Below are 22,964 nucleotides of genomic sequence, written 5' to 3' on the forward strand. Positions count from 1 at the left end.
CTTGTCTTTCCTTGTTCATGGTGAATATCACAGATCAGGGATGGCATGTAGGTTTCACAAGGCTGTTTCCCAGTTCTGAGTGTGAGATTGGTCATGGCTGATTGGACTTCTGATTGAGAAGGATTCTGAAACTGGTTCCTCGTTCGGCCCTGAAAAGTACCATGATCAGTGAGCAGGGCCAAGGGTAGTGGCACCTCTGACATCTCCACCTGATGGAGAGAAACTGCAACTTCAGCATTAGGCAGCACCACTGCAACTGACAGGTTGATGTGACCAGGATGCCTTAATGTAGGACTTGTATTTTTGCTGCCTGGAAGAAGAATGGCAGGCCTAGGGCAAAACATCCCCAAAGCAGTTCTTAGCTACCTACAGTGAGTTCTAGAGTTGTCATGCTACTCTCAAAAAATAGAATAGAATGAAGCAAAAACAAGCAAATAAAAAACCTCGTAGTAAACATAGTAGAAATTTTAAGGTAGACGTGTGCCACAAAGTACCATACCGACGATGCTCAGAAATCCTAGGCTGAAAGGAAACTCACCTTATACTTACACATAGTTCTTTTTGACCTGCCTTCAGTCTAAACAGTGTTTAGGTCCAAGTGGTCCTGTGAAACTGGGTGGTTTTTAACTCTCTGTATGAGATATGGTAAAGGATACATTTGATTGTTTTTGTTTGAATCACATCTGATCATTGTTAGTACAACAAGGATCAGTGGTTTTCCTTTTCTTCCCTTTTTTTTCTTTATTTCTTTTGAGGTTGGTATCTGAATGCATGTGAATACAAAATTAAAATTATACTAAATCCAGTTTGGCATGGTGGTGATAGTTATTCTGCCAGTAACCAATACTAACTCCTTGCTTTTTAAAACATTTTGTTTTATGTTTTCTCTTGTTCTGCCTTCTAAGAGGAAAGAGAGGGGTCAAAAAAATTTAGGGTGGGAACCACAAAGAGAAGGGAATAAGAGACTGACAGAGGGCTTCCCTGGTGGCGCAGTGGTTGAGAGTCCGCCTGCCGATGCAGGGGACACGGGTTTGTGCCCCGGTCCGGGAAGATCCCACGTGCCGCGGAGCAGCTAGGCCCGTGAGCCATGGCCGCTGAGCCTGCGCGTCCGGAGCCTGTGCTCCGCAACGGGAGAGGCCACAACAGTGAGAGGCCCGCGTACCGCAAAAAAAAAAAAAAGACTGACAGGGAAAATGAGAGTATGAGGGCATAATCAAGTGGATCGATGGCTCAATGTACAGTTGTGTTTATGAACCATACAGCATCCATATACACTATAGTCATTACAGTGCTGCCTTCAACATGACACTGCCTTATAACAAAGTCCCTTTGGTATTTTGCAGTTAATTCCCTTTGGATGAGTTTTTTTAAAATAAGCTTTCAAAAATTTTTTTGAAATAGTTTTAGCTTTCAAGAAAAGTTGCATTTTTAATAGTTACCATATACGCCTCACGCAGTTTGTTTCACCTAATGTTAACATCTCGCTTTACCATGATACATTTGTCAAAGTTAAGAAACCAGCACAGGTACAGTACTATTAGCTAAGTTCCAGACTTTATTGGAATTTCACCAGTTTTTCCACTAATGACCTTTTTCTGTTCCAGGATCCCGTCCAGGATACCACATTGCATTTAGGCTTGGATGAGTTTTAAAAAGAGGATTGCCTTATCTCCAGCATTCCTTTAGAGTGAATGATATTGTAGTAAGGTTCTAAGAGCTTAAAATAAACTTTCAAAAACAATATTATCTTAAGCATGCTTTTTATTCAGATTAAGGAATTCTAAAAGTTGAGTGCTTACTGCATACCAGTCACTATACTAAGCAATGTATGAACATGATCTCATCTCTGCCTCACAAGAAATCAATGAGTTTGGTATTATTATCCTTATTTTTATAGATAAGGAAGCTAAGCCCTAAAGAGGGTAAATAACTTGTCAAAGCTTATATAACCAATGTGAGGTCAAGTTGGAATTTGAATCCAAGTGCTCTTATAACCAAACACTATACTCCTTCACTCCAGGAAAAAAAAAAAAAGTGTAATTTGTCTTGGCTGGAAAAATTAAACATACTACCTGAGTAGTTTTTGGTTTTATAAGTAGCTACAACATTGAAAAGGTAGTTTATGTGGAATTCCAAAGTTCCTTAGGATCTTATATTGCAGATGAAGTGGTGTATTTGGATAAATTTGTTTTGGATCACTTTGAGAAGTACTCCTGATTTTATAAGCTGTTAGAATAAATATATGTGTGCTCTCACAAAATCATCAGTCCCCCTAAGAAGAAAAATGTTTAGTTGTTACCAATAGCCATCATATGAATCTTTTAGTTGAGTTATTATGTATAGAAGGCTAAGAAAAATTAAAGTATAGAAGGAAAAGGAATCAAGAGGCAAAAAAGGTAATTTCAGAATTTGCAGTTAGACCTTTATGAATGCTAATAAGTTTATTTTATATTATAGTTTGTCATTAGAAAATATTATTGGATTTTCTAAAAGTCAGGTTTGAAAAACAAATAACAAATATTTCATATGTATAATCACATATACAGTACCTAGAATTTTCTTTTATGGCTTAATACCTTTTTGTATGAACATTTCCTTGTGTAACCATTAGATGTGCTCATTGGAACTAATTTGCTAAGAATGAATTGTTATTTATATCCAAATAGTTATATGATTCTAATTATTTTATTATACTATAAAGTGTTCAAGATTACAAAGTCCAATGAAAGTCCTCCCTCAGTGGGAATAAGAGAAAACAGATTAGGAGGAGTCCCCTGGTAGCCTAGTGGTTAGGATTCCGGGCTTTCCAGGTTCAATCCCTGGTCAGGGAACTGAGATCCTACAAGCCTCATGGCGCAGCCACAAAAAAAAAGAGAGAGAGAGAGAGAGAGAAAACAGATTTAGGAGGAGACTGGCTAGGATTTGGACAGAAAATTGAAAGGGTCAGTATATATAACTTACAAAGAATATGGTGAAATGTATTTTTCCTTTCATGTGTCAAACACTAATATGTGATGATAAGTAAATTTTAGAATAGCTCTAGTAAAAGATTCTTTAAAATCTGGTTGTTTTAGATCAGGGAAGAGGTGGTTTTATCCTTTAGAATCTCCCCACCCCTGCACCGGGCTCACAGTAGGTGATTTGGGAATGACAGCTGACTGATGGGTTGATTGATTGTTTGTATTTCTGTGCAGGTTGTGGGCCAGTTGATGAGAATCTTATGGAAAAGACAGTAGAAGTCCTGGAACGCCATTGCCATGAAAATATGAACCATGCTATTGAGACAGAGGAAGGGCTAGGCATAGAGTATGATGAAGATGTGATCTGTGATGTGTGCCGGTCTCCAGACAGTGAAGAAGGGAATGATATGGTGTTCTGTGATAAGTGTAACATCTGTGTGCATCAGGTTAGTGAGAGTGGAGACCGCCACCTCCCCACGGTCAGCCTTTCTGAAGTTCAGTGATCATCTCCAGCACCCATATCTGGGTAGCAGCTTGCATTTAAGGGTGAAAATAAAGATTTGGCCTGGCTGTTCTCCAGTAATTCCTTTAGAAATAATACTTCTTATGATCCCCAAGGTGACTTATTAACTTTACTCCAGGGGGCTAAACCCAGGTCTTTATTGTGTATCTTCATGCCCATTGCCATTGAGATTGCCTTGTTCGATACTTTTACAGTCCCCTGGGGAGTCTCCTTGCTGCCTGCCTGGGAGTCTCTCCTCTGCCTTGGAGTCCCTGTTATATCATCAGGTTACACCCATGGTCAGTAACCTTGGGGAGTTTACACTTCCTACAGCTGGAAGTCGGGACTCCTCATCCTGGCACCCAGAGCTCTCCTCTCTCTCCCAAATATACCACTCCCAGGAAACGAGGTCTACTCCATTTTTAAACATCATAGAATTTTAGGAATGTAAAAAACCGTCCCACTCCTTAATTTTACAGATAATACCAGGAGAGGTGAAGTGACTTTACCCAACCTCTTACAGCTAGTTGTCATTCTTTCTCTACCACACTACTTTTTTTAATTAATAGTAATGATGATGGTGATATCCACATTCTTTTCAGCTCTTTCCCTTTCTTCCCCCACAAGCCCTATGCTCTAGCAAAATAAGATTACTCAGTGGGGCAGTGATGAATATTCCTGATGCTGTCCTGTCCCCATGTTTCAGCCGCACCAATTTAAAATGCCTTCTCCCACCTCCGGCTAACAAAACTTTACGTATCTTTCAAGATGTAGTTCGAATCCTTTCTTGAACTCCCTTACCCTAAGTGATTTTTCACTCTTCTGAACCTGTTGTGTGTTTCATTCATTTCATTAATTTATCTAGCAAATAGGTATGCAACACCATCCATGTTCCAGGACTGTGCTGCATGCTGAAGATACAGTAATGAAGAGGCAGACATGGTCTTTGCCCCCAGGGAGATTAGAATCTGGTGTAGGGTCTACAAGGAAACTGCCCATTTAGCATAGTATGCCAAGTGTTTTTTAGGTTGAAGTCCGTGCTGCTGTGGAAGTGCATGGGAGGGATGGGGGTCGGGAATAACATCCAGAAGGTGGCATCCAAGCTGAATCTTAATGGCCAAAGGGAAATGCCAGAAAAAAACAGCAGCGTGTGTTCAGGCAGAGAGGAGAACATGTTCAGGTAGAGTAGTGAGAATAGGCAAAGTATGTTAGAGGCAACTCTGAGCTGTTCAGAACTGTGGAGAGTGGTGGGGTCGAGTAGGGAATGCATGGAGAGTGAGGGTAGAGAGGGATACAAGGGACACATGTGAAGGGCCTCCTCTGACAAACTAAGGAACTTCGGTTTTGTCCTGTCAACCCTGAAGGATATGATTTGTAATTTAGAAGGATCATCCTGACTACAAAATTATTAAAATGATTAGATAATACAGGAGATAGAGAGAAACCAGGACTTAAGACTTTATTTTAGTTCCATGGGCCACCTAACCTAACCCTCTGTATTAAAAGGTACTCAGAATATTCTGTGATCAGTTGGGTCTCTTTCTTCCTTTTACTTGTATCCTTTTAGAGTGAATTTTGAAAATGTATCTTCACTCTACCAGTTATTGGCATTTATGTCTCACCTTTAGTGAGAGAGAAAATCTTTACTACTGAAGTACGAACTTAAATATCTGACAGCACAGGTCCACAGTCCCTTCTATGCATTTCCAAAATTTTAAAGCTCTGAAAACTACAAGTTTTTACCTAAGTTTGGCACCAAAACTGATTTGAGGGCAGTAGCAGAACTCACCCCATATGAGGCTATTTGTAGTCTTTATTCCATTTTGTGAAAATACTCATATATTTTGTTAGAGAAATATTAATGTATTTGATTATATGGCACTGCCCTGGTCCCATTAGGGGGTTAGGTAATATGCCATGTATATACTGTATCACTTTCCTAAGATATGCACAATTCTGAATTTCCTGATGCTTCTTACCCTAGAGTTTTCAGATAAATGATTGTGGATCTTTAGTAGAATTGAAGGTAATAGTACTAAGGTCATCTGTATATATTTTCTGTATTTGTCCTTCACAGTTGGGACAAAATATTAATGAATTACTTCCAGGTTCTTTAACTAACAAAATGAAATGTAGCATAATAATTCTCCCTAAAGGTATTTTGCTTTGAAAACATATCCAGTAATGACTGTAAATTGTGCCCTTTCCTCACATAGAAAGAAATGACAATAACGCCAGGCCAGGCCTTGCAGAATATAAGCTGGTATGTATTAAAGCTGGATGTTGATGCCACATAAAGTTTCATATAAAAGAGAATTCTTCCGAAGTGAGTAGGTTCACTTGAATTCTAAAGAGATACTTAGGTTAGAGCTCCCTCTGTTGACTGAAAAGTGACTTTAAATGATTTGGAAGATTTGGTTTACTCAACAGAATTGGGGACATGTTGACAATTATATTTATTAAACATAATTTTTCTTCTTTACTGCCACCATATTATATAAACTGTTTGTTCCTCTGTGACTATAATACACTTACGGTCAGTACTTTAGAAGAGACGTTTATTTTACATCAATAGACGTTGGATTTTAACAATTAATTTAAATTTTTTCCATTAAAAAGTGTGAAAATTGGGACCATTCCAAGGCCCTTAATGTATTCCATTTTCTGCTTCTTAGCCCAGGTATTGAACACTCAAACTGAGGCCTAACTTAATTTGCCTGAAGGTACATGCTCATAGTTTTTGTACCTGTCATATATATAATGTTTAGCACTAAATTTATTAACCCCTTGAAATTATATGTAAAACATATGTTCGTGCATGTGTGCAGTTTTTTAAAAAATATACAGTCCAGACTTCGTCATTTTGTGGTCTAGAAAAAGTTGAGAGCCACTACAATGAAATACAAGCTTCTATGATCTTACGACCAGGAATAAGTCTACACAAGAGCTCAGTAAATGATTTTCTACCCAATAAAATGGCCAGGTGATAAAGGGTATTCCTAGAACCAGCTTCTGGTTTTTCTTCTGCTGGTCTGAAAGAGGCTCTGTTTTAGGGAGAAAGCTTGCTTTCATTTCCTTGCAGACTTTCTGGATCTCAGAGAAAGAAAAAGCTTTGAAGGCTAGGGACCTTATAAAATGATGCCCTGCTTTTGTGACAGCAGCCTAGTTGGAATCCAGCTTCAGTTGTTGAGTGAAATTTATTTGTTCTGCCAAACCACCTACTCAAGCTCAGCATAGAGAACCTTCCAGATAAATTGATGGTAAAGGACCTACCCCCAGTGACCTTACAGTATCACTGAGGAGATGAAACATAACAGTTAAAGTAGAGAAGAATACATGATGTCGACTAAGTACCTGGTGAGGGAAATGACATTGAGTGGAGGGTGGGAGTCAGGAAGTGGAGCAGACCCAGGGGCTACAGTGATCTGAGAATTGAGGTGAAGAACAGCAGGCTTTTTCTTTGAAGGGCCAGATAGTAAATATTTTAGACTTTGAGGACCACATATAGTCCCTGTGACATATTCTTCTTTCTTTTAACATCCCTTTAAAAATATGGAAACCATTCTTAGCTTGTTGGCCTTACAAAACAGGCCTCAAGAAGTAGGTTTTAGATGGGGTTGGGGGTGGGAGCAGAAGGGGCTTTTAGAGGGTTTATTGCTGTGCAATGGTATGAAGACTTTGTTTTAGTACGAAGACTATGGCAGCCAAATAGAAGGATTGAAGGTATGAAGGGAGAGGAAGAGAATTTAGAAATAAATCACTCCAGGCATGACATGAATGAGGACTTGGATGGAGCAGTTGTGGGGATGGAGAGGAAGGTCAGAGTCTAGTGACCACTCCGTAGGGATTAGTAGCAAGCCCAAGGGACAGTAGATGAAGGAAAGTGGATAATAAGAGTCAAGGAATTTGGATCTGGAAGCTGCAAAGCATGGTGGTGATATGGATAGAGAGAGTTTGGGAAGGGGGCCAGTTGCGGGGGTAGCATGATGGTGACTGTTGGAACTGGAATCTGAGCTGTGGGTGAACTTTCTGGGGCAGGCACAGGCTTTGAAGCTGCGGTGGTGAATCAGTCAGTAGTGAAGGTATGCTAGGCTACATGGGGAGCCAGGTGACCCCCAGCTATAGTCTCTAATGGTGAGAGTAGAGCAGTAAGGGGGGAAGGATGGGCGAAATTAGAGATAGTGAAAAGGAAATCTAAAATATTTTCCAAACTAATCTCCCTCCTCGCACCTCCAACAGTAATTCATTTATTTATTTGTCCGACTTCATTCTGTAAGGAATTTGAAGTAGCTTCAAGAACTCATTATGGACTATTGTGATTAGTCTAATATTCTGTTCAATTCAGGATCCATTCATAAGTCCCTTTTTCTTCACCTCAAGCAAGTAACTGCTACAATTTCCTGAGAGTGCTTTTTATGCAGCAGGCACTGTTAGGCTCTTTAACATCAGCTCATTTGCTCCTCAGAAGTTTCATTCTGCTTATTTCTTAACACTTTTTTCTTGATCACAGCAGTGCATGACATGTAGAAGTTGTTCAGTGAGTATATGACTGACTAATTATAATACATAATCATTGAGAAAGCTTTAGAAAACGGAGGCAAAAAAGAAAAAAAATATGTAATCACAAAACTCACATAACAGTTGGGCTAACCTTTGCGTGTATTTCCTTCTAGTCTTACTCTATCGTCCTTAAAGTTAATTCTCATACACATGCTGACCTTAAAACAGATGCTAGAAGTTGCTTTTTTTTTTGAGTGTTTTAAAATTACTAAATCCTGGATATGAGCTCGTTTGGCCTTATTTGCCTCTTTCTCCTAAAAGTGGAGGGTACTCTGTGACTGTGTACCGGAGCAGACATTGACCCCGTGAGAAGATGCTAACCATTACCCCCTCTCCTCCTCGTGCCTCCAGGCCTGCTACGGCATCCTCAAGGTCCCAGAAGGCAGCTGGCTGTGTCGCTCCTGTGTCCTGGGCATTCATCCACAATGTCTGTTATGTCCAAAGAAAGGTGGAGCCATGAAGACCACCAGGACAGGGACTAAATGGGCTCACGTCAGCTGTGCCCTGTGGATTCCAGAGGTAAGAATTCATCCAGGTCTGTGAGGCCATTTGCTCTCCCACAACGTTCAGTCTGACTCAGGCTTCATGGAGATGCTTCATGCCTGCCCAAGTTTCTGAGGTGACAATGGTTCCACTTGACCCCCCTCACATCCTTCTTTTGCAAGTGGGCATGTGAGCCCATGCTAATTAATTTATAGGTGGTACTACCAGTGGTATTGGATAAATTTGGATGAGAGCAGAGGGTATGAGCGGCAGATTTTTTAAAGGTAAAACCTACCTTAAAAATACCAAATCTTAAGTGTAGAGTTTCATAAGTTTTTACACATGTATGTATCTGTCACCACAACCCAGACCAAGACATAGGACATCCCAGAAGTAAGACACAGAGCATCCCAGAAGGATCCCTCATACCCACTTTCCAGTCCTTATCTGGGTCCCTATTACCCAAGGGTAACTACCATTTTGATTTCTATCACTATAGTTTCGTTTTGTCTAAAAATGGAATCATGCAGTATGCACTCTTTTCTGTCTGGCTAGCAGTCTATATTGCAGTGTGTGTCAACATTCATGCCTTCCTATTGCTGAGTAGTAGTCCATTTTTTAAGAGTTTCTTCATTCAGAATGCCACCCCTCACTATTTAATCTGGTCCTTCAGTTGCTGATATTTCCTGAGGGCTTCCAGACATTACTTCTTACTTTTTATGGCTGCCCTTTTTATTTTTATTTATTTATTTATTTATTTTTAATTTATTTATTTTTGGCTGTGTTGGGTCTTTATTGTTGTGCATGGGCTTTCTCTAGTTGCAGAGAGTGGGGGCTGCTCTTCGTTGCACTGCGCAGGCTTCTCGTTGTGGTGGCTTCTCTTGTTGTGGAGCATGGGCTCTAGGCGCGTGGGCTTCAGTAGTTGTGGCTCGCAGGCTCTAGAGCACAGGCTCAATAGTTGCGGCCCACGGGCTTAGTTGCTCCACGGCATGTGGGATCTTCCCGGACCAGGGCTCGAACCCGAGTCTCCTGCATTGGCAGGCGGATTCTTAACCACTGCGCCACCAGGGAAGCCCTATGGCTGCCCTTTTTTTAAAAAAAAAAATCTGTTTGGACATCTCATTCACATTCTCGCTCCCCAAACCCTATCCAAGCCAGCAAATTTGTTAGCATTTTAACTGCAGAACAAGAGAGACTGCAGAATTCAGTTTATTGAGAGCCGATGATACTGTATCAGAAATTCACTCTTCTTTAAAACTTGCCTGCCTTTATTCTTGTTAACATCCAATCTGTCTAGCAGTCGAGCTCACAAAGTTAAACTGAAAGTTCTAGGTACATACTATGGTATTCTTATGGATATAGAAGTCAGTTTGTTTTTTTAATTTGAGTAGTGGTTTCTTTTTCTTACTAAGAACATCCAGCTAATAGACATGTGAAATGAACTCTGAGGTTTCTGGCCTGAGAATCACTAATTTCTAGCAGCAAATTCCCCAGCTAATAAAGCAGGCTCTTTCAAAATATTAAAAGTCTGGAACATGACTCAGGAAGAGTTCTTTAAAATTAAAAGAAGCTTTCTCACCTATTGACATTCTCTTATGGTTTCTAATACCTGATTTCTAGTACTTTTGGGGCTGTGCTAGATGTCTCTGATCTTTCTACTGTTGGTTTCTCGATGTGGGTGGAACTTGTACTAGTTTAACTGTCCTTACTCAACAGTCCTTCACTTTTCAAAGTCGTTTCTCTCTTAGAAACTCATGTATGTATTTTTAAAGAAAACACTTTTTACCAGAAGTTGCTTGACCCCTTATTTTCACACGCAAAAAAGTTCCGTGTTTTTAAAAAGCATCTCTTTCAGCACTCTCTCAAAGACTAATCTCACTTTAAAGCTACTTTGGCTGAGAGAATAGAGTAAGCTGGTGATAGTTAATGTGATTTTAAAGACTGGTTTTAAAATGTTATCCTCATCTTTTCTACTTACGTGCTGCAATCTCTTCATTACACAGATTGCTGCTACTTTCCAACGATACTATGTCACTGCCGCTGTTTTTCATCATTCATTATTAAATGAAAAGAACACAAGGCATGTGGCAACATCTCAAACATGTGAGAGGTGCTAGATTTTGAAAATCTTAATTCCTTTCCTTAGTAGCTTTCTTTGGTTCCTAAGTAAAGTGTAGATATCTTTGATTCATTAAGGTAACCATGCCTAGTCTCTACTCCTGCCCTCTCATCCTATATATGAATCAGTTATATTACTGGAAATGATCGAAGGCCTGAGCAGTGGCTAGAGACGGGTTTTATTTATTCGAAGTTCCATAGTAACCTTAGGAGACATGGCTCACCTCATTGTTTTGATGTTCTGAGCTTCTTGTAACATCATTTATGGTTTGTGAAAGGTACTTCTGGAATGCCTTCGTGCCTTCTGCCTTATGGTGGTGTTTTATTTGTAGGTCAGCATTGCTTGTCCTGAGAGGATGGAACCAATCACAAAGGTCTCCCATATTCCGCCCAGTCGGTGGGCCTTAGTCTGCAGCCTGTGCAAGTTGAAGACAGGGGCTTGTATTCAGGTAAGTCCAAATGAGAAGTGGTGGAGTGGGCTAACACCAGATTGGCCAGACTCACCCTCCCAGTGAGAGCATCCTGCTAATTGAAAGGTTACTCAGCAGGCTTCCCACTCACTCATAGAGCTCTGCTACTGTACAGACCATTTCTGGAACCCCTTTTTTGGATGTTGCCTCTGGACCCTTCAGCTTATTCTTTTCAGTAGCCATAGTGGTGGTTAATTTCCATCCTTCACTCTCAGATCTGATGAATTAGGTGAGTTCTGAAGCTAGATGATCCTGGGTGGAAACAAGCCATAACTTCTAAACAACCAGGCCCATGTTCTTGTGTGGCTCACCCATTGTAGATGGATGACTTGGGTTCCAGGATGATTTGACAGATGACCCTGTTGCTGGACTAAGTGAAACTCATTGGATAGGGAAAGATGCATCTGAATGGATAAATTCTGGTTGATAGGTTTGAAAGTCATTCTCATAGGCATATTTGTTGCATTATGGTAGTGCAAGTAGAGTTTTCTGAGACATCTGAGGCATAGAAATTCAGCTGCTTGAAGTAGAAGTCATAGCTGGTGCACCCAAAAGCAACATTGGAGGTGGGGAGGATGGGGCTGGGGGAGGCCAGTCACCCCCAGAAGAGGCAGGAAGGTTGACCCTTCATAATCTAGTTTTCCAGAATGTCATCTCACCTTTTATTCCAAATGTAATAAGGTGGATTTCCTGGTGAGAGGGGAGGAAGGGCTGGCCTTCCACTTCCCAGACCTCTTGCATAGGATACAGTCTGGTTGGAGTTAGGTTTGCATGTTCACCTTCACAGAAAGGGGGCCATATGATGTCATAGCTTAGGGACAGTGGCTCTAGGTGTTTCGTGAGGTTCCTTGCTATCTGGCTCATCTTGTAGATTTCTTGCTCTAGACCTGGGATCAGCCACTCCTCCAAGTAACCCTGGTTCTTTTACTGGGAAATGGTATTTAAAGAACACAATCTGGACCCCAAAAACACTTTTAGTTTTTAAACTCATTTTTACATTTGACAGAATCGGATACTTTGTCTTGCTTTTTAAAAAATTTTTTTCCTGCTGATTGTATTTATTTTAACTATAGCACTTTAGCAATTATAAGGGGAAATGTGTTTAAGGAAAACTATTCCCATGGGGTCTACTGCCTTAACACATTGCCTGTTTATGCTTTTCTAAGTTCTCTCCTGATTGCACCCCACATGTGAGCCCCTTGAGGGCCAAGGTTATGTATCATTCTTCCCCTAGCACAAAAGAGAGTGCCTGCCCCTTGTCAGTGCTCAATTAGTGTTTATTGAATAAATATATCCATATTTAATTGTATCATAGATTAGTTTGTAATATGCATTCTCCCCACTAAAAAATAAAATATTTCCCATCTTTTCATAATTATCATTTAGTCATTTTATAATAGCACATTGAATTTATGTCTGTTAATTACTTATTTTCCTTATTGTGGTACCTGCATTTTCCCCCATTTTTGCTGTTTTAAAGGATGATTTTTTTTTACAACAGTTAGTAATTGGCAGCATGACTGTGGTGAGAGAAAAAATGCCCCATATCGCCACATTCTGCCCTCTATTGTAGTTATTTATCTATGAGTCTTAGCTTCCGTAGTAGGCTGCAAGCTCAAACTGTCTCATCCTTAGATCCTCCAAACCCCCGACATGGCCAATGGACAATAAATATTAGATTGATAGATGGATAGTGGATGAACAGATGGATGGAAGAAACATTCTGGAGTGGGTTTTTTTTTATTTCAGGGCAGTGGTTTTGTTTTTATTACTTAGAGTTTAGATTCTGCATTTTGTAAAGGTCTTTCCAAATTAAGACTCTTAAAAAAATTTTTTTTACTGAGTAAATTAGAGATTTAATGAAGCTCCAGTGAAGTCTTAGTTTCTCTCAATCTTAACAGATCCAACACCTTTTTATAACAAATATTTTGTAATGCATCTATACTACCTTTACTTTCGTAATACCTCTACTTAGTAAACTATGAGTTTACTAAATGAAAGCCGTGGCTTAAAATATGGTTGTTAAAATACAGGTATATAATTGCTAATTCTTAATTTTCTTGCTGAGGTAATAAAAGGAAATACATTAATGATTTTACTTGTTTCAACATTCCCTATCCAGTTCCTCTGTTGCATGTAGGTTCATGAACCAGCATTAAGTTCTAAGGAAAGGATAATCAGCCTTCAAAATTCTGACTGTGGTGTTTCCAGCAAGTAGTGTTAAGCAATGAGAAAATTCAGTAACACTTTTCATCACTCTGATGGCTTTGTTCTGGTGGGCTTCTCTGAATGGCCCAAACTAGAAATGGTTCTTTTTCTGGCCATCTCCGTTTTCTACATAATGACCCTCCTTGGGAATTTAGCCATCATTATCTTGTCACGCCTTGATGCCAGACTCCACACCCCCATGTGTTTCTTTCTATCTAATCTCTCTTTTTTGGACCTTTGATATACTACTTCCCCTGTCCCCCAAATGCTAGTCAACATCCAAAGCCACTGGAGAAATATCAGCTACCTAGGATGCATAGCTTAACTTTTCATATTCCTTAGTTTAGGATCCACTGAATGTGTACTTCTTTCAGTAATGGCCTTTGATCATTATGTAGCTATCTGCCAGCCTCTCCATTACACAGTTATCATGCACTCTTGGCTATGCCAACAACTGGCAGCAGTGGCTTGGGTAACAGGTTTCAGCAACTCTTCGGTGCAAATAGTGTTGACTTTCTTGTTACCTCACTGTGGTCCATATCAGGTGGAGAATTTTTTCTGTGAGGTAGCTGCCATGCTTCAATTATCATGTGTTGATACATGGATCAGTGAAGTGGAGATGTATGCTGCTGTGGTGGTCATAAAAGTCTCTTAAAATTTTGATTATAAGGAATTTCACTTATTCAACAAATATTTGAGTGCCTAATTGTGTGCCAGGCACTGTTCTAGGCACTTTGGATTTATCAGTGGACCAACAAAGAACTTTGCACCATGGAACTTACATTTTGGTTTGGGAGAAATCAGTGATAAGCAATAGATACTAAATATCATGTTAGAAGATGGTAAGTGCTATGGAAAGTAAAACTGTGGAGTATGGTAAGAAGATGGGGATTGTGGGGCAGGAGGCATACATTGCAAGTTTAAATAGAGTGGTAAGAGTAGGACTCACTGTAGCTGTGGCATTTGAGCAAAGACTCGAAGGTGAGAGAAGACAATGCAGATATTTGGGGTAAAAATGTTCCAGGCAGAGGGATCAGCCTATGCAAAGGCCCAGAGATAGGAGTGTGTTTGGCTTGTCTGAGAGATAGGAAAGAGGCCAATGAGAATGGAATGGAGTGTGTGGGAAGAGAAGATCAGAGAGATTACACAGGGACCTGATTGGTTAGGTCAGGGGTTGGCAATTTTTTTCTATACAGGGCCAGATAGTAAATATTTTAGGCTTTGCAGGCCATATGGTCTCTGTCACAACTACTCAATTCTGCCTTTGTAGCACAGAGGCGGCCATAGACGATACTTAAAGCTTTAATGGAATATAGCCATGTTCATTTGCTTATTTATGGACTCTAAATTTATTTTATATGTCATAAAATATTCTTTTACTTTTGATTGTTTTCCACCATTTAAAAAACGTAAAAACCATTTTTAGCTCCCATTCTTAGCTCATGGGCTACATAAAAACAGGTATCTGGCTGCATTTGGTCTGTGGGCCATAGTTTGCAAGCCCATGATGAAGGGTTTCCAGGGCCCTTATAAGATCTTTTGTTTTGGGACTTCCCTGGCAGTCCAGTGGTTAAGACTCCACGCTTCCAATGCAGAGGGCACTGGTTCGATCCCCAGTCAGAGAACTAAGATCCCAGATGCCACGTGGCGTGGCCAAAAGGTTTAAAAAACAAAAAAGATCTTTTGTTTTTACTCAGAGTTTAAAGGGGGAGCCGTTAGCAGGTTTTGAGCAGATAAGTAAAATGATTTGATTTATATTTTTAAGGGATCACTCTATGGAATGATGTCTAAGATTTGCTTCAAAATAATCTGGAGGGCAGGGTACTATGGGGGTTAAAGATGAATCAAGATGGGTCATACATTAATAATTATTGAGTCTGTATAATGGGTATATAGGGTTTAATATAGTATTCTCTATGCTATTATGTAGATTTTTCCATAGTAGAAGGTTAAAAACAAAAATAGGCACTCTGGCTGCTTATTTGGAGCAGACTATGAGGAGGGAAGGTTAGGAACGAGAAAAGCAATTAGGAGGCTATTACGGTAATCCTTGAGAGATGGCAGTGGTGGCTTTGTCTGGAGTGGTAGCCCTGGAGGTGGTGAATAGTGGTTGGGTTCTGGATGAATATTGAAAGTAGAGCCAAGAGGATTAACTGTGGAGCGGGTATGAGGTGTGAGAGAAAGATAGGAGTTGGGGATGCTTCCAGGTTTTGGCCTGAACAGGGAGAAGGGTAAAGTTGCCATAAACTGAATGGAAAAATCTACAAGTAGAAGAGATGTGGGCGGAAAGATCATCATGAGTTCAGATTTAGACATTTAAGTTTGAGATGTCTACCAGATATCCTAGTGGAAATATTAAACCGACAGTTGTCTATGCGAGTTTGGAGTTTGGGAGGAAGTTTTGGACTGAGGACATAAATTTGGGAGTCATTGTCATGTAGGTATCTTTAGCCTGGACTGGGTAAGATCACTGAGGGAGAGAGTGTAGATAGAGAGAAGAACAGTACCAAGCACAGGGCCTTGCAGCATTCCAGTGTTAAGTAGTCAGGACAGTAGGGAGAGATAGCAGAGGAGACTGAGAAGTCACCAGGGAGACAGGAGGAAAACCAAGAGAGCATAGTAGCCTAGAAATCAAGGCAAGAAAGTGTTTCAAGGAGAGGGGAAAGATCAGTGATGTAAAAATACTGCTGGAGTAAGATGAGGACTACAAATTGACCCCTGAATTTAGCAATGTGATTATTGGTAACCTGGATGAGCAGTTGAGGTGGAGTGATGATAGCAAAAGCTACATTGCCAAGGGTCAAGGCAAAGAAATGGAGTAGGAACAGTCCGGAAAAGTGAGGGAAAGAAGTCCTCTCTTTAAGGTGGAAGAAATAACAAGTATGTACAGTCAGCCATCTGTATCCGCAGGTTCTGCATCTGAAGATTCAACCAATTGCAGATTGAAAATATTTGGAAAAAAATTCCAGAAAGTTCCAAAAAGCAAAACTTGAATTTGCCTTGCCCAGGCAACTATTACATAGCATTTGCATTGTATTGGGTTTTATAAATAATCTAGAGATGATTTAAAGTACGGGAGGATGCACATAGGTTACATGCAAATACTATGCCATTTTATATAAGGGATTTGAGCATCTGTGGATTTTGGTATCCACAGGAAGTCTGGAGCCAATCCCCCGAGGATACTGAGAGACTACTGTATGTATACTTGTTAACATATAGAACATAACAGTATGCATGCAAAGAGAGTGACCCATGGAGAGGAAAAACTGCTGGAGCGAGGTTTTTCAGTAGGTGAGAGAGGGTGGGGTAAAGAGGGTGAGAGGGGGGCGGCTTCAGGTAAGAGCACAGATTGTTCTTCCCGGGTAACAGGCTTGAAGGCAGAGTGTGTAGGTGCAGTATTAGATAGGTGTGCTGCTGGGAATCTGCAGAGTGCTCTTTTTTTTTTTTTTTTAACAGATTCCTGGTGCCTCCTACTCTGCCATCTTCCCAGAATCCTCGCTCTTACTGTTTTGTTTTATTTTTTTATTTTTAAAAATTTATTTATTTTATTTTATTTTTTTATTTTTGGCTGCGTTGGGTCTTTGTTGCTGCACGTGGGCTTTTCTCTAGTTGTGGCGATCAAGGGCTACTCTTTGTTGCGGTGCATGGGCTTCTCATTGCGGTGGCTTCTCTTGTTGCGGAGCACAAGCTCTAGGCACGTGGGCTCAGTAGTTGTGGCTCACCGGGCTCTAGAGCGCAGGCTCAGTAGTTGTGGTGCACAGGCTTAGTTGCTCCATGGCATGTGAGATCTTCCTGGACCAGGGCTCGAACCCACGTACCCTGCATTGGCAGGTGGATTCTTAACCACTGTGCCACCAGGGAAGCCCTATTTATTTATTTATTTAGGCTGTTCCACGTCTTAGTTGCAGCACGTGGGATCTTCATTGCGGCACGCGGACTTCTTAGTTGTGACATGCGGACTTCTTAATTGTGGCATGTGAACTCTTAGTTGCGGCATGCGGACTTCTTAGTTGCAGCATGGGAACTCTTAGTTGTGGCATGCATGCGAGATCTAGTTCTCCAACCAGGGATCAAACCCGGGCCCCCTGCATTGAGAGCGTGGAGTCTTACCCACTAGACCATCAGGAAGTCCCCAGAGTGCTCTTTTTGATTGTTGTCATTTCCTCAGTGAGATAGGAAACAGGATCATCAGCTGAGAGTGAGGATGTGGGTGAAGTCTCAAGGTTTGGGGAGAGAAGAGGTGTGAAATAGTCTTTTGGTTTGGGGAAGTGCACTGTGAGTGCCAGGCTGCATTAAAGATCTTCCCCCACGTGAGGGGGAGTGAACCTCAGGTGACCTTGTGAAGTGTGGCTATATTTTTCTCCACCTATGTTCTGCCTATACTAATACACTGTATTTGTTTACTGTTTTTGATCCCCATATAGGGAACAAGATTCTAAATTACTAATTGGTTTGAATTTAACTTAGCAGTGGTTTAAAAGGAAAAAAGGGTTTGGGTCTCTTTTTCCACAGGAAAACTAGGTGTCAACCATGGAAAACAAAGCCTACTCCATTAGTATAAGCAGAACATAGGTGGGGGTCAAGTTTTATTAGCATCTTTGTTTTTCAGAGGTTTATTTAAGGGTATTTGTGATTAGTAACACATCTCAGGTATTTTGCTTTATAAATTCTTTATGGAAATTTCTTAACTGTGAATTGTGTTCATTCTTCCTAATCTCCCAGCAGTGGGGAATACCCACATCTCTCCTCTTCCTTTGATTTGGGAACATTCATTCGGCAAGGATAGAATCTAACACTGGTGGTTTTTGGGGTCTAGACTAGCCAATATCTACAGCCTGCATATCTGGGAGCTAGAAACTTTCTCCTGAGGATGAAGGTTTCTGATAATCGTGGAGCAGGTCCTAAAGACTGGGTTCAAAACAGATGCCCCATACAGCTCTGAATTTTGCTTAAACCCTGGACACAGTCCCTCTGCCACCTTTCCAGAATTCCCGTAGGGTCCTTATATATCTTATGTTCAAGCCCCATTCGACCTAGATCCAGATGTTTAGGCCTTCCCTGAGAAAAAAAGGAAGAACAGTGGTTAAAAATACAGCCTTTGGAGCCAGATTCCTGGGGTCCAAATCCTGGTTCCATCTCTTGTTTGTTATGTAATCTTGAGGAAGTTACCTGCCAAATCTGTCCCTCAGTTTCCACATCTATAAATGGAGATGATAAAATAGTACCTACTTAATAATGTGGTGAAGAGCTTAACACAGTGCCTAACAGATACTAAATACTCAGTAAATATTAGTGGTACTAGTATTTGTACTTGTTGTTATTGTTCATATTATTTCCTGGAGTCAGTCTGACTTTGTTGATGGAAAGCCCTAGCATTCATCCAGCCAAACTGAATAGCATCATTAAAACATTTGGTGCTGGAGTAGTTGCCCCTTTCGACAGTAGAGGAATGTGGTCATGTCTGGAGTTACATGCATGTTTAGTGAAGTCAGAATAAATTGGTGGGCCACCATGAGTTTACTGTTAGGCTAATATGAGCTTGACTATGAGGGAAGTGAACTTTTTTAAAACAAATGAAAATCTTTGACAAGTGGGGAAATGCAAGTACGTCTACTCAGTGACTATTAAAGGTCGTACTAGTAGAGATGGAAATTAAGTGTTAAGATTAAAGGGCATCAAAAAAATTAAGAGGGAGAGCACCTTAATATTTTTCTCATATATTCCAAATTTTATTTGTGAGTACAAATTGTTCCTATTCTAAGATATTTCTGGTCCTTGCCTTCAGGTGTTTATAGTCTATTGAGGGAGACCAGATATAAACATGAGAAAAGTTAAATAACACTCAAGTGACAACTCCCTTCCGACCTTGCAGACCCTTAGGGATGAGAGATCAGAAGGGCTGGTGGCCACCGTTGGTGCTAGAGTTTAAGTACCTAATGGCTAAATAGGTTTTGTGGACTGACTTTGAATCATTTATGACATGGTTTCAGTGACCAAGTTTTGAGAAAATTGCTCTGATATCACCTATTTGTCTGTTCACAGATTATTGGGGATTAAGGGCAACCAAATGAACACTGTCCTGCAGCAGGATAAGAACTGCTGAGGACGTATGCACCCAGCCCTTGGTGTTCAACGCTGGTGTCATCTGCTTTTGAGGAGGACACACTATTTTGTTTTCGGCGGTGGGTGGGGGTGACAAAATATTTCCTTAAAGAGGCAAGAAACAATTTAATTCCTAAATCAGTCTCTGGTGTTCTTTTTCAAAGATTTTTATTCCAACCATCCTATCTGATCCAGTTCTCATCCCACAGAAACTCCAACTCCCCTTACAAATGTGAACATATAAGGGTAGCATTTTCCCTCTAATGAAAGTATTTCAAAAACTCATTTCTCTTCTATAATTTCTGAAGAATAGGTAGAAAATTATTTCTTTTTCCCCCTATAAAAGTAAATAAACCATAGTGAGATACTACTTCATACCCACTAGGGTGGTAATAATCAAAAAGGCAGGCAATAACAATTATTGGCAAGAAGGTGTAGAAATTAGAACTCTTATGCATTGCTGGTGGGAATGTAAAATGCACAGCCACTGTGGAAGACAGTTTGGCAGTTCTTCCAAAAGTTACCCATAGAGTTACTGTATGTCTTAGTAATTCCACTTCTAAGTATATACCTACAAGTTAGAGGTCCCCAAGACCACTCTCAGGCTCAATAATTCACTAGAAGGACTCACAGAACTCAAAAAACCATTATGCTCATGATCATAGTTTATTACAGTGAAAGAATACAGATTAAAATCAGCAAAGGGAAGAGGCACATAGGGCAGGGTCCAGGAGAAACCAGGCATGGAGCTTCCAGATTCCTGTCTAAGTGGAATCTTGTGGACAGTGCTTATTTCTTTCAGCACTGGTGTATGATAATATACACAGAGTACTGCCAACCAGCAAAGCCACCCAAGTCTTGGTGTAGAGATTTTATTAGGAGTTGGTCACATAGACGTGGCTGACCACCTGCATGGCTGGCCTTAGACTCCAGTCCCTCCAGAGGTCAGGCTGATACCACGTGGCTCAGAGCTTCCACCATAAATCACATTGTTAGCATAGACTATCTGACATGGCCCAAGGCCCCCAGGTAAATAAAGACACTCTTATCAGGCAGGACATTCCAAGGGTTTAGAGGTTACCTCTTAGGAGCTAGAGGCAGAGGGCCAAGCCTTTCTTTGGCAAGGTTAATCCTTTATTGCACGTTACCAAAGAGGAATGAAAACATGTCTGCACAAAAACTTGTACACAGATATTCATAGCAGCATTATTTCATAATAGCTAAAAAGTAAAAATAGTCCAAATGTCCATCAGCTGAAGAATGGATAAACAAATATGGTATATCCAATATAATGGAATATTATTTGGCCATATTTTAAAAAGAATGAAATTCTGATACATGCTACAATGTGGATGAACCTTGAAAATGTGCTAAGTGAATGAAGCCAGATATAAACTGTCACATATGATTCCACTTATATGAAATGTCCAGAATAGGCATTTCTATAGAGACACAAAGTAGATTAATGGTTGCTTGGGGCTGGGATTGGGAATAGGGAGTGGCAAATAGGCATGAGATTTCTTTTGGGGGGTGATAAAAATGTACTGGAGTTATGTAGTAGTGATAGTTGCACAACTCTGTTAATACACTAAAAACATTGAAATGTATACTTAAAATTGGTGAGTTTTGTGGTATGTAAATTATATCTCAATAAAGCTGTTTTTTTAAAATGGGCATAATAAAACCTCCCCCATCACCGTAAGTGATTACAGTAGAAATGAGATATATACAAAAGCATTTTGTTTAATAGAGTGTGCCAAATATATGTTTTTGGAAAAAAAATTAAAAGTTATTTGGTTAGCATTTCTCCTTTACCACCAAGGTATATGGACTTCTAGCTATAAATATTATAGAATGACCTTTTTTTGAAACTAGATGGATTTTATGGCAGTTTCCTAAGGACATTCCATTTTTCATCTAAGTACCCAATTCTTATCCGTGTATTGTCTTTTTATTTTGAGTAATTTATATTTATGTCTCTACATTCTATAAATTTGACCTGAGAGAGATGATCTGTTTTTAGCTTCCCATTAGTAGTAGTTTTATGTCACACACTCATCTCCTTGAATAGAAAACAATCCTTTTGCTTTCTCTTCCCATATTTTTGTCAGTTATTATACAGCAGAAGAGCACTATGCCCAACACTTTTAATCTTTTGCTAAAGAGTGCCTTTTGCTACTTGTGCTTTAAATGACCAGCTAGTTTCTTATTCAAGGGATAACCAAAGGTACCCAGATAAAAGTAGAGCTTGGGGCTCTCATCATCCTCATTTTCATGAGGCTTTTCAAATACATAGAATTTTTAAGAATACAAACTTCGATGTAATATAACAGACTCTTCCAGTTGATCTAAGTTGGGGTGGGCTGTTTTAGGAATACAGTAAGTGGCTAGAGTACCACTTAACTGAAAGTGGAAGGAGTTGAGGGCAGGGAGCAGTGTAGGTAGAATATCAGGTACTTTACAGGAAGTACAAGCAGTAATACATGTGAGGTTGGATAAGATGATCTTTGAATTGTTTTCCATCCCTGGAATTCTTTATCCTGTGAAATTAGATTAAATGGAATCTGCCCCCATTAAAGCCTTGATGGTTGCCAGCATTCTCTTAAGTGTTGAATTTCTCAATCTATAAGGAGACCTATCAGGTTTTGCATTTTTTTAGTCTTTATTCATATACAAGGTCATCTTCTATGTTTAGTTATCAAAAACCCAACATATAGGTAATTGAGCAGTCTGCCCTCCAGATGCAAGCTTCCAAAAGATTTGAGACTTGGCTTTAACCATGGGAATTCCCACTATATCTTTTGAAACAAATCCTCCATTGCTTTCCCTTCTTCCTTTGCATAAAAATATAAACACACACATGCATTTTAAATCTTTGGAAGGAAAACTGTAACATAGCCATAACAAATGGTAATTGAGACTAACTGAAGCACAAGAGTCCAGCAATCATGGGCCAGGTTCCCTCTGCTTCCCTGTGAGTCCTCAGTGCATGCCCCATTGTGATACTTAACAAATGTGTTGCATCTATGAATGGCAGAATATTATAAACTTAATTCCAGATTGTCTGTAACCATACTGTCCAACAGAACTTGATGTGATGGAAATATGTGCTGTCCAGTATGGTTGAAATGTGGCTAGCGTGACTGAGGAATTGAATTTTAATTGTATGTAATTTTAATTTTAATAGCTGCTTGTGGTCAGTTGGCTACTCTGGCTACCATGTTGGACAGCACAGCTCTATAAGACCAATTTCAAGAAGTTAGGTTACTTAGATATTGGAGTTCCTGTGGCCTTTTTTAGAACCAATAGCTGCTCTGGCAATAATATTGATTTTGTTTTTCTTTCAATTGTTCAGAAGCATTTCTTGAGTACTTCCTTGTTCAATAGTTGATGGCAATGCAAAGATGAATGACACAGCTTCTGTCGTTAAGAGCCATGGCCAGGGATTTTACATTTATTCTATAGGTACAGTGTGAAAAGGACCATTGTAGAAGCATATAATAAAGTGATATTGGGGTCACAGAAAAAGTACAGCATGACTCTTTACAGGGGCCAAAG

General features: G+C 40.0%; 1 protein-coding gene and 1 pseudogene across 4 annotated transcripts in view; both read left to right on the top strand.

Moving 5' to 3' along the window:
• JADE3 (jade family PHD finger 3) overlaps positions 1-22,964 on the top strand; it is a gene marked incomplete at both ends in the record, with an annotated part of 68,561 nt that overhangs the window by 39,238 nt on the left and 6,359 nt on the right. For all 3 annotated transcript variants that reach the window (XM_079727457.1, XM_079727456.1, XM_079727455.1), the window contains 3 exons: positions 3,195-3,406; positions 8,374-8,541; positions 10,956-11,072. In XM_079727457.1, the coding sequence (XP_079583583.1) occupies positions 3,195-3,406; positions 8,374-8,541; positions 10,956-11,072 (497 nt within the window). The remainder of the gene's footprint in view (positions 1-3,194; positions 3,407-8,373; positions 8,542-10,955; positions 11,073-22,964) is intronic.
• Positions 13,321-13,956, top strand: LOC307069053 (olfactory receptor 2J3-like; annotated as a pseudogene). The gene has a single exon. The product of its transcript is annotated as an olfactory receptor 2J3-like (transcript).

This window comes from Hyperoodon ampullatus (genome assembly GCF_949752795.1).
Source record: "Hyperoodon ampullatus genome assembly, chromosome: X".
Lineage (NCBI taxonomy): Eukaryota > Metazoa > Chordata > Mammalia > Artiodactyla > Ziphiidae > Hyperoodon > Hyperoodon ampullatus.